The sequence below is a fragment of the Protopterus annectens genome, chromosome 14.part0 (assembly GCF_019279795.1).
Source record: "Protopterus annectens isolate FY-2018-M chromosome 14.part0, PAN1.0, whole genome shotgun sequence".
In the NCBI taxonomy this organism is placed as follows: Eukaryota; Metazoa; Chordata; order Ceratodontiformes; family Protopteridae; genus Protopterus; species Protopterus annectens.
The window spans coordinates 775,103,626-775,116,270 of record NC_056748.1 but is presented as its reverse complement, the minus strand read 5'-3'; the positions used below and the strand labels follow the sequence as shown (position 1 = coordinate 775,116,270).

At 38.4% G+C, this 12,645-nt stretch overlaps 1 protein-coding gene across 2 annotated transcripts in view; it reads right to left on the bottom strand.

Annotated features, from left to right (window-relative positions):
- The window catches only part of PARG (poly(ADP-ribose) glycohydrolase), a 2,766,579-nt gene that overhangs the window by 337,017 nt on the left and 2,416,917 nt on the right, over window positions 1-12,645 (bottom strand). For both annotated transcript variants that reach the window (XM_044056515.1, XM_044056516.1), the window contains exon 15: window positions 7,961-8,069. In XM_044056515.1, the coding sequence (XP_043912450.1) occupies window positions 7,961-8,069 (109 nt within the window). The remainder of the gene's footprint in view (window positions 1-7,960; window positions 8,070-12,645) is intronic.

Sequence of the window (12,645 nt, the reverse complement as noted above, 5' to 3'; positions counted from 1 at the left end):
ATAGCTAGAGAGGGAATGGTAATAAAGTGGAATGAGGCCAAAAAAATAGTCTGGACTGCAAGTTAGAGACTGCCTTCCCTACTTGGGATTACTATCATAGTACAGGCACAAAGAAAGGGACAGGGGAGTTCTAAGTGAAATACCTGATCTTGTGGAGTATTTAGTTGAATCTAGAACAGATGTTGCTGCTAAGTACATAATTAGTAGGGCATATAAAATATTGCACGATAACTATAAGAATCAATTAGAGGAAGTTAGAAAAGTATGGTAAGAGAAACTGGAAAAACAATTTATGAGGGAACAATGGGAGGACATAAATATGGCTCCCAAGTATGCAACAATGTCTGAAAGTTTAGAATTTTTGTTTGGAAATGTTTGTATAGCTATTTTTACAGCCCAAGCAGACTTCAAAGAAATATTCTTCAGGTAGACAGCAAATGTTAAATGTGTGATAGGGAAGGAGGAGGTAACTGAAAACATGCTTAATGGAATGTAATGAGATGGCAGATTTAAAAAATTCTCTACAGAGTACTCTGCCAGAAATACTGGGGGAGCAAATGTCTGCAACTAAGGAAATTACTCTTTGATGGGACACATGATCTGAATTGCCTAGGCATAGTATGCCCTTATTATGTTCAATTCTACAGGGTACCAAAAAGCGATTAATAGAAAATGGAAATCAAAATCTAAACCAACTGTATTTGAAGTACTGACTATTGGAAAAGAGGCAAAAGAACTGAAAGTGGGATCTTTAGAAAACAAAAGGAGCAAATTACCTAGAAATAAATGGAACGTGTAGCAACAATACATGCAGAATAAGGTTCACAGGGAGGAATGGGGTTTAAGGAAAGGCAGGAACTGAGCAATTTATGTAATGTTAGACTGAGTGACAGCTGTTATAAAAAAAAAGAAAACATAAATGTAATGTGTTTTATCTGTAAATAAAAAAAATAATGAGGTTTTTCTTTTCTATTAATGCATGTGTGTCTACATAAGTGATAATCTAATAAAGGTGTTTTAAATAATGTCCTGTGGTATTCTACTGATCATCTTTGGTAATCATCCTGCCAACCTTTTATTACGAAGCTTTATATTCCATTTTGGATCTATATTTTAGAAACAAATATGTCCTCAGTTACTTATATTCTACAATTTCCATTAAGAAAGAAAAAAACATCTTAACAAATACAGTTTCCTGGTATAATATCAATGAAAGACTTCTACCAACTCATTGCTAAGTAAAGGGCTCAAAAATGTGAACTTTTTAAGACAATCAATCCCAGCCTGGAACCTTCTTATTATTCCCTTCATTAATAAAGAACTTACACTGCGGTGGTGGTGCTGCGGTAACGTTGTCGCCTCACAGTACGACGTTGTCCTGTTTGATTCTCAGCTAGAGCGTCTTCTGTGTGGAGACATGCGTGAATGAGCGTACCTTCGTTGAAGGTTGTGCATCAGAGCTGGCAACTGGGCACGTAAAAAATCTACTGTCAATCATTAGCGGACCAGAGTTCCACTGTGGCGACCCCTAACCTGGAAAAGCCGAAAGACACAACAAAAGTTGTGTAAAATCTTACCATAATTATAGATGTCCTTCTCTTCTATATGCTGGTTCCCTATTATATGATCGAAGACGCATTCTTTCGAATGCGTTTTGATCGAACTTGAAAGCACGAAACGGCAAAATACTGAAACGACATATAAGCAAATTCTTTCCCTGGGAAAGAAATCGCTTGGCCATCTTCATTATTTTGCCATTTCCGTCACGCGCGATCTCGGAGTTGGTATAGTTAAGTAAGGGGGTGTGGGGGGCACAATCCCCCATGTCGGGAGGTGTTTGGGGCAAAGCCCCACACTTTATGTAATTTTTTAATGTTTTTTCTTTTCTTTTTTGGAACAGCGATTTTTTTTCCCTGGGAAAAAAATCTCTGTTCTAAGTGTTTGGGATTGTAAGCTTTCGCTAATTTAATATAGTCCCTATATGCTGCAGTATTCATCACATAAGGGAGTCTGCCTCTGGCTGACTTGTATGTCCAGCCAGTATCCAAAAGCCTTCATGCTACTGCGAAGTATGTGCTATGCCGCACAACATTACGCATACATTGGCCATAAAGAGTATAAAGCAGATGTCAGTAAGCACCTACTTCAGAACTATATGCTGCCTAGCATCAGCCCGAGATCTTTATGGCCAACATACATGTTATGCAGTGTGGTGCAGCATGTACCTTGTGGTAGCATGAAACCTTTTGGATACTGGCCAGATGTATGAGACAGCCGGAGGCGGACTCCCTTATGTGATGAATACTGCAGCATATGAATAGGACATATGCACTCTCCTTTTCTTTCTTGCTCTCTCTGCCAGTGCAAATCCCTAGCCCATAGTCCTTGGCTACACGCAAACAGTCTCAAATTTGAAACACACAGTCACTAAACACAAACACCATATACTCTGTAGTATATTCGCTCACACTTTCAGCAGCACTAATCAACATTCCAAACTTATCGCTTAATTTTTTCATTATCCTTTTCTTTTCTGAATCTTCCAAAACTTCAAAAGGACAACACTTCCCTTTTGTCCCCTAAATGTATGCTTTGCAATTTTTCCACTATACTCTCCTATCTTCTGGCTCCATTCTTTTCCTTCACTTTAACTTATCACATTACTTTTCCATTTCTGCTAAACAAATACTGTAACATATTATTAAATCTAACATTATTATATTTGGTTTTATTTACCCGTCCACTATTTGAATTATAGTCTTAAGTCATGCTGAAGTCCTTCTGTGACTCATACTCCATATTTACTTCTTTATTTATGTACTATTTAGAGGAGGACAGCACCGACAACTTTATGGCCAACTACAGGCTCAGCTTAAGTTACATGCAATTGTAAAAACTTCAAACTTCATGAAACACAGTTGTTATGATATTTACTACAGCTATACATCAAAAAGATATCAAACTAACAATAGAACAAAAAGTACAGTTACATAAGGATTTACCATAACAGTACAGGCTTGAATACATTATTGGAGTAATGCTAACCAGTAGGATGTATCCTGCCAAGGATACCATACATCTGGCCAGTATGCCAAAGTTCAAGTGCTCCTTCCTTGCTCTCTGTATGTCTGAACTTAGCCCTAGGCACAAAAGTTGCATTCTGGTACATAACAGGTGCAAAAATTTCTCAGACCTTTCTTGCCCAGGGAGGTTACTGAAACCAAGTACAAGGAGGACAGACTCAAGATAACAGGGAAAAGAGGGGGAAGGGTAGGCTAATAGGGGTCACACCTCAACCAAAATAAAAAGGTAGAAGGATAAGGGGAATGGTGGGAGGGTGTAAATATTGCAATACTGATCTTTTCAGATGTCTATTATTATGGTAAGTTTCTATACAATGCTCGTCGTAAGATCACTACTGTAGTAATGCTAGCCAATGGAATGATTTCTAAAGTTTCTTATGTAGAGTAAAAGGGGGAAAGAAACACAGAAGCAGAGTCTAGTAACCACTGAAGAATAGTTCTAACAAAACCAACTCTGGCCCTGGAGAAAACAATTTTGTAATGATTTATAAAGATATGCAAGGATGGGCAATTACCTGCTTCGAAAATGGACTAGAAGTCTAGTCCTTGAAAAAAGCCAAAGAGGATAGTACAACGGAATAAGCACTGATGTTACCCAACAGAGATTGATCATAAAAAGAATAGCAAAAGGTGGCGAGGGACATCTATATGGAAACAGTTTGCTTGGAAATTAGAAAGCCTTGTTTCTTATCTTAAAGGAGATGAACAGCTGATAAGATTTTCTAATATCCTTTACTTTGCAAATAAACTCTCTACTGTCTATGTACATTAAACAAGTGAAGAATCCTTTCGCTGTTGTTGTTTGAGTGTTAGAAAAAATACTGGAAGGTGAATTGTTTGACTTCTTAACATTAAGAAAGAGAAGTGGATCTTAAGGAAGACAGGCTGAAATGGATGACAGATATACCTTAAAAGAACTGCATGCCCGGCTTAAACTGAGCAGCTCACACAGGTATTTGGGGATGAAAGATATCACTAACTGATAAGGATCCAATACTCTCAAAAGCACCAAACACAAAATCTCTTCCATTTCGATATATATAATTTTCTAGTAGTAGGTTTCCTATCCTTCTTTATTACCTGTAGCACATCCAAAGAATATTGGTGCCTAAATGGAATTAAAAGTATATTATCCAAACCATGAAGTTGTGAATCTTCAACATGGGGTGGATGAGAACCCTTTTGTTATGTGAGTTAATTCATCCTATGGGGTAATGATTAGTGACTGCTCCTGGCCACTTGAAAGAAGGGAATACCAATGTTGTCTGGACCAAAAGGGGGAGGGATCAAAAAGAGTATCTTGAATTGGTCCTTCTGAACTTTTTGGAGGACTATTTGTGTAAGAAAGGAAGGCAAGATACACAGGAATTTCCCCTTCCAAGAGATGGAAAAAGTGCATGTTTCTAGGCTTCCTTGCAAGGAGTCCTGGAGCAGAAATTCTTGAACTGATAGTTCAGACAGGAGATAAATAAATCTATATGTGGAACATCCCTAATGGACAGTGTGAAGGAATTCTTCCTTTTTTAACATTCATTCGTGGCGGCCTGTCACTGAACTGCTCAAATGATCTGCACAATGCATGGGGATAATGAGTATAACGAATATCAACGTCCCATGCCAACACTGCAGGTCTGCACAAGGAATAAGACTGTGCCCCTCACCAGACATCTGTTGTGTTTTCTGTAAGACTGGAAAGCCAGAGTAAATGCTTTCATCTCTTTTGTTTATATGTTGTCTTTTATCCATTTTTGGCCAACTTCCCTGCACTTTGAAACCCTTTGAGCAAGCTCCTCACAGGCTGTATCTGCTTGAACCTACTGAGCCATTATGAAGAAGAGGAGGAATTTGAAATGGAGCTCTTGTATTCAGCTTTATTTTTGTGATCCACCAATGAAACTCTTTCTTCACAAAAAGCAAGGGAAGAATTGGGAAATACAGAGGATAACAGAGTGGAACCCATATGGACATTATGTACCACTGAATTTTCCTCATGCGTAATATGGCAAATTGTATCATCTGAATGATGAACGCCATATACTCCAGGGCTCTCGGAATCTCTCTTGCAAATGTCAGAAATATGTTCATCATGGATTATCAAGTAGTTAGTTAAGAATATAATTGTATCTGAAGGCAACCTAGGAGAAAAGGAGAATGAGAATAAAGACTAGAATTGTTAAAATTCAAAATAAATGCTAGATTCTGAAAGAGACTGATAGTGAACTGTAAGTCCTGAAGAATGTTGTGTTGTGAAGTGGTTTGACTTAGAATATCATCCAGTTAAGGATAACTGTGGATACCCTGCAGCATGAGGAATGACACAAATGAAGCCATGTACTTTGTAAATACTCTTGGAGCAGCAGAAAGTCCAAAATGCAAAACAGTAAACTAAACATCCTGTGAACAGGATTGATGTACATAAAAACATCCTTGAGGTCCAGGGTAGCCAAAAAACACATGGAAGAATGAGGAGAAAAATCCCTTAAAGAGCCAGCATTTTGAATTTTGGAAGAGAAATAATTCTATTCGGCCAATGGGGTCAGAAAAAGGCAGCTCTTCAGGTGGAGAATCTGAAGATGTATTCTTCTCATACTCAGATTCCAAGTTATCTGGTATAAAAACTTGTGTGGCATAATCTAAACCTATCTCCTGTGCTTCAAACTGTGAATCAGAATCTGAAGGGGTGGGTGATATTTGCCTTTTAGATTGTTCAGAAGTTTCAGATTACAATTTATATTTATTTAATGGGGTAGTACACTAATCTCAAGGGATGGTTTACAGACACAGCCCAGTAATGAATGAATGAAAGGCTATAAAATAGCCTTTGACAAAAGCAGATCAATCTTCCTTTATGGCCTTAGTTAAAGGGGATAAAGGGGTGGAACTACACTTCAATTTGTGTTTCCTTTCCCTAGGAGTGTCTATAAAAAAGGAGCACTCAGATCTACGGTCATTACCCTGGGAATCTGATTCCTCAGTATGTCCCTGTAAAACTCAGTAACAAGACAAGTACAATTGTGCAAGTTGCACTTACCTACAACAGTAAGTGTTCAAACTCTTCACTGCTGCAGTAGTCTTTAGGCCATATGGGCTGTGCCCTGCCCAAGAGACAACAACTGTCCATCTCCCAAATGCTCTGGCTCCCTCCCACACTTCCACTCTGACTGCTGATTTTCCCTCCTCAGGGCTGACTAACCAACAGTCAAAGTGGTATATTCAGGACTTTCTTGCCCAAAAGTTAAATAGTGTACTCATGCTGAGCTATAAAAACAAGAAATAGCCACCAAATGTATTCCCTAATAACTACATACAATAATAATAGTAGGAGGGTGGGTGTCTACTACAGCACTGAGGAATTCAAAAACGTCTACAGTCCACTTTTTCCTACTACGTCACTGAAAACAAGTACCTGGCAGTGTGATCCCTGATACTGCCAAGAACTGGTTTGCCATGCTGGACATAAAAGGCAATACAAGGAACAACCATCTGGAAATAGTCTGTTTTGACACAGGTTGTCCTTTCTTTGTTCCAACATAAGAAATAAATAGCTGATTAGCTTTTCTAAAGGACTTGGTTTTGTCAGGATAGTACCTAAGATGCCAATGCACATCCAGAGTATGTAGAATAATTTCTCCCTGATTCTGAGGGTCTGGATAGAATATTGGGAGCTTGATGACTTGATTCACAAGGAACTCTGAAACAAACTTTAGCATGAATGAGGTATTTTTTCTTAATGACAGCTTATCCCTATGAATGACCAGACAGGGTACACCCACTATAAAAGCTTGCAGCTCAGATACTCTTCCAGAAGATGTCAGTGCAATGAGAAGATTAGTTGTCCTTAAAATGAACCTTAAATATGCTTGATGTGCAGGTTCAAATGGAGACATAATTAACTTTTCCAGCACAAAGTTAAGATCCCAGGAAGCAGCAACCTGTTTTAAGGAAGTCTCACGTGTACCACTCCTTTCAGAAACTGTTTTACCAAAAATGTTGAAGAAAGTGGAGAATCCATGAGCAGCGTGGTGAAATGGCCAAAAGATGCGTCTTGACAGGACTACAAAAGGCTACAGGCTAGTAACTAACAGAAATATTTGAGCACTAGTGGTGCATAATCCTGAAAGGATCCTGGTTATTGGCTATACACCAACTAGAACATTTTCTTCACCTGCCAGTAGAAGATTTCTGAGTAGCAGCTTTTCTTGCCTCCTTTAGGACCCATTACACATAGTCTGAAAAGAGGTGCTCGAAAGGAATAGAATCAAATCAACCAGGCAGTTAACTGAAGATGTCTGAGACTGGTGTGTCTTGTGTGAGTAGGTCCAGTTAGTGAGGAAACTTGTGGTAACTGTCTCTAGCTAATTCTAAAAGAAGGGAGAACCAATGTTGCCTGGGCCAAAACAGGGTCAACATAATTATTTTTAGAAAGTCCTTCTGAATCTTCAGTAGCCCCCCTGTTCTACTAATGGACACAGGCGGCTCCTAAATGCTTTATCCCATGCACAGGTCCCCTCAAATTATCTATGGTATGATCCCAATTATTCCCATTAGGAGTACTATACAATTATCAAAAATGGGATGGGTAAGGCCAATCTATAAAACTACATATCTAGAAAATATAAATAATATTAACACAGTGTAACAATAATCAAGTTTTTTCAACAGCAGTAGGTGGACAGTGTGAGCTTCACAACTGAACTAACAAGACAATTAAATTGTATGCATGACACACACAGCTGATGGACTGAGACAACAGGTAGATCAAATCTTAACTGAACAGAAAAGAAATGTCATACGGAAGCAAGCATATAAAAAAAGCTGTAAAATAGAAAGCAAAATAATCCAAAAAAGCTAGGTGAACTGCACAAAAGGCTACTGACCTTATTAAGCTCTCTCCTAATATTACCAGGAATGAACTGTTCTAGAAACGACCTGCAACAAAGAGCATCGATAGCAACAATTTCTGTGCAGCGCCTCTGCCATGCATCTCTGTTAAAGATGAAAAAAAAAAATGTCATTTCATTTCTTTTGTCTTATGCTTTCCACTTACTTACCTCTAGCTGCCACAATGCTACAAAGTACAAACTAGTAAACTCCACCACCAGGAACACGTTCAGTCTCAACTATTCTAAATACTGCTTTCTAGTAATCTTTGGTTTGTATGTTGAGTGAGCAGAACGTAGGACTTCTTGAGTGCAGCCCCTGACTGGATGCTATTTAAAAACACTGGGAGCTTGATGAATTGATTCAAAAAGAACTCTGAAACAAACGAGCATGAATGAGGTATTTCTGAGTGACGTCTCCAGGTGCATCTACAGTTACCGCCTACTGCTCCTTTAGGCGTCAAATATTGCTTGCTCATATTTGCATTAATAATTCCAAAACCATGCTACATACAAGGCATTAGAATATCTTATCTTGAACCATACATGATGGTAAACACAACTGTATTGATATTTGACCTATGTCAGTGAGTATTTCTTAGAATTGTATGGTGATGTCTTCATTTTTAAAGGCTCAAGCCACGCCCACTGGGAGTTAAAGGTACACACTCAAAAGAGATTTACTGGAGGGAATGAGTTTGACAGCTTATCCCTATGGATGACCAGACAGGGTACACCCACTATAAAAGCTTGCAGCTCAGATACTCTTCTGGAAGATGTCAGTGCAATGAGAAGATTAGTTGTCCATAAAATGAACCTTAAATATGCTTGATGTGAAGCAGAAATGCCAGTGATTCACTGGAGATGAACTCGGTGGACCAGGACTTTATCTAGTGGAAGCTGCTGAATAGCATAACTTGAGAAGTTATAGCAAGCAAAAGCATCATGTTTGTGAGCCAAAAGCTTTTGAGTAGCACATATAGGTTATATGTCAGGTGACAATTAAGCCCCCTTACCTTCAAGACAGTACTTTTTTTTTGATTATGTGGCCTCCACCACATATCAGACAAGCTTAGACAGTTCTCTTGATGTCACCCTGTACATAACTGTTGACGGAAAGCCCCACCCGGTTAACTATTTTAGCAATTAGGGCTTACTTCTAAGTCTAGATGTGTAAATGGATGCCCTACCTCTTTGCCAGTGACCTTTCTAGATAATACAGTACATTTCAATGTTTAAAAAATGTTACTATAGTTATAGCACATTTCTTTTATCAGAATGCAATACCTCTGTATTTTACTTATAGAAACTCTGGTAATGAGCTATTTATGATGGGTCTGATATAATAAAAAATGAAAAATTAAATGTTTCTTTCTGTGTCTGAAACAAATTTTAACTCCACATCTGTGGACAGTTAACAGTACTCACACACACCAGCAAATTTCTGTCTGATAATTATTAAAATCTTATTACAACCCTTTCAAATGAACCCATAAAGCCTGCATCTCCCAATATAGCTTTTGCCTTATAACACCTAGGTCATGCATTTAAAGGTCCTAGCACAAGGCTCTCGTTGTATGATGAAGATGCCAAGAGTCTGCAAACTTTGCATCACACTAAGTCATTCATACAACGTATGAAAAACTGAACTATTTAAAAGTCGCACACCCTGACAAATATGGCAATACATATCATATAACATTATGATGAAAAATAAGGCCTGCTTCAAAGCTGCACTGCCTGCATAAATGCAAAAGAATGTCTTTGATTGTGTTGCCGACATATACAGTTACCTTTTGATACAACTCTGAATTCAGAGAACTAGTGGAAGCATCTGGGTACAAAAAAAAAAAAGAAACAGAATTTGTACATTGGAGAAGGAACATTAGGGGTTGAAGTAAAATATAAATTCTAAGTTTTTTTTCACTTTTTTCACTAAAGCTTATACTTGGATCAAGACCCCATGGCAGTCTCTCCTGCAGATTCACACCCCTCATAGGTATGGTTTAATTTCTCCGAGTCTTCTGGGTTTTTAATGCCATGACAGGAATGGACCCCATTCCCAAGTCAAGGTATAACTAAAGTTTGTGAAATTAGCATTGTTTCAGTCTTTATTGTTAGTCAAAAGTGGTCTTCACAGATCCACAATGTGTCCAGCAGTGAGCAGTTCTGCAATTCATACAGGGTTACGTGTATTGGTAGCACATCAAAAATATGACTGTAAATTCTTTTTTTATTAGATACCTTGCTCCTACTACTATGAGAGTTGTCAGGGGATCTTTATTCCACTCTGCCCTCATTTCTGACTGCAAATGTTGATTTTCATGACTTTATGTCTCCTTTATCTGAGACACTGTAATTGCAAGGTGAAGCAACTTTAATGATCAATTCTATTTTTGTCTTTTTTTCATGGACTTCTATATCTGGTTTTCTTGCATCTATTTTTTGAATTGTTGGAAATGGGTGATCTGATGTGATGTACACTTCATCACTGTTTATAATGCTTTGTGGTTCATGTTTCTAATGCTTCTCAACTACGTCTGTATTGTAGTGTTTGCACAACCTCCAGTGCAACAATATTGCCACAATGCTGTGCCTTTCAGTGTACAGGCCCTCTGCCATGAGTAGATTACATCCGGTAACAAGGTGTGCAACTGTTTCCAATTCTTTTTTTTTACAGAACCTACATTTGTCTGTTTTCTCTCACATGTTCAATGGACTTTGTAAACCAATGTGTATGTAAATCCACTATCCTGTGCTGCCATTATTAACCTTTCATCCTCTGGTTTCAACTCACTTCTCCTTAGCCATTCCTACTTCAAATCTTGATCAACATTTGGTTGTTGCAGGAGATCTCTATACTTGCCATTTATGGCATCTGCACATGTCTGTCCTTCTCATCTGACACTTCTTAAATTCTTTCTTTCGTTTTTTTTGGCACATTCAGTTGCTGTCTGATTTTTGTCTTCTTCTGGTTTGATTTCCATTCCTGCTTGCCACCTGAATATATCTGCTAAACTATGCAGAGAGGTCATCTTAGGCTTTCTCTACTCATAGGTTCATAGGTGTGTGTATTAGACTAATGGCCCTGGGGGGCCTTTATAAGCCTAGCCCACAGGATTAACCTGGCATCGTGCCAACTGACCTTAGTTCCCAGTGTCCCTGTCGAGTAAAGCCACTGCAGTGATCCCTGGGGTGAATTTTCTATTTCCCATCCACTCATCAAGATTTCTCTTGAAGAGGGTCAGTGAGGTACTCTGCAGACTATGGGAAGTCTATTCCATAGCATGGGCAGTCTCTGGGTTATGAACCTGTCCCTCCAGCATGTTTTGTTGATTGTGATAATGAGGTTGAGGTCTCTGGAGCGTGTGGTGTGGAGGGATTGGGATTTCTTTAGATGTAGCATTTCTAACAGAGCTGGGTCAGACAAGGCTTTGTAAGTCAAGCAGAGATTACCTCTAAGTAGGCAATATGCGACAGAATAGTTGGAGTTTTATTTAGTCTGTCCAAATAGGACAAATGTTTAAGGCCTAGGATCCTCTTTGTGAGGTAGTTTTGCGGCCTCTCCAGTTGTTGCAGGTGTTTAGTGAGGTACATGCCAAATGGGGCATTGTACTCAATGATTGGCCTAATGAGGGAAGAGGGATAAAATGACCTCTCTTCCTGGATGCAAAACCATGTTGTAACATTTTCACCATGTTTGTATCTGATGAGGTCAGCAGGTATGTATGCAGTCCCACAAATGCAGACCTATACATGTAATCAGTTTCGAGGAGGCCCGTACCTTCTTCAGAATAAAGAATATATAATCTTGGAATTAACTGATTTTTATCTATCATTTGATAAGGGTGAGGCATTTTCTTGTTTGTCCAAATGATTCAATACCCTTTGGGGCCACTCAGTTACACCAAAACTGTAAGTTAAGACAGGAAGCACAAATTGGTTTACAGCTTGGACTTTACTGCTAGATGTCAAGCTTGTTTTCAAGATTAGTTTTAGTCTTTTAAAGTATACCTTACTGATTTTTATTTGCATCTGTTCATGTTTTACTGGTGACCCTTCATCAAGTCCCACATATTTATACACTCCTTCGTACTCAAGTTCTTTTATATGGCATTCCTGTCCTGCTTAACATTTTCTTGGTACTGCAACTTTCCTACTACAAATATTGCTTTTGCACATTTATCAAGACCAAATGTCATTCTTCTATCAACCATTTGCAATTGTGCTTTCAACTTCTCATTTGAAGAACTATGTAGTTTAAAGTCATCCACAAAAATTAGATGAGAAATCTTTAGCCAAGTTTGTTTTTTGGAAGCAAAGTTGTAACCAAGACCTAATCTGTTAAACAGTTTAACAGATTAAGGGCAAGACAATACAACAGCGGTAACAAAGAATCACTCTGGAATATTCCCAGGATAATAATTTGCTCTGTGTCATGGGTTAGTTGCAAAGTGGTTTGCCACTGTTTCATGGGCACTGTAATATAACAGATCAATGTAAGATGCAACTCATACATCCTTTACCCATGAATGTATGATGCCATTACATGCTTTTCTGTAATCTAATCATGCCATACTTACTTTCTTTCCTTTTTTACAATTCTCCACTATGGCTTTACATAGCAGGAAATGAGTCTTTGTTCCATATGACTTTCTTTTGTTACCCTTTTGTTCTATTGC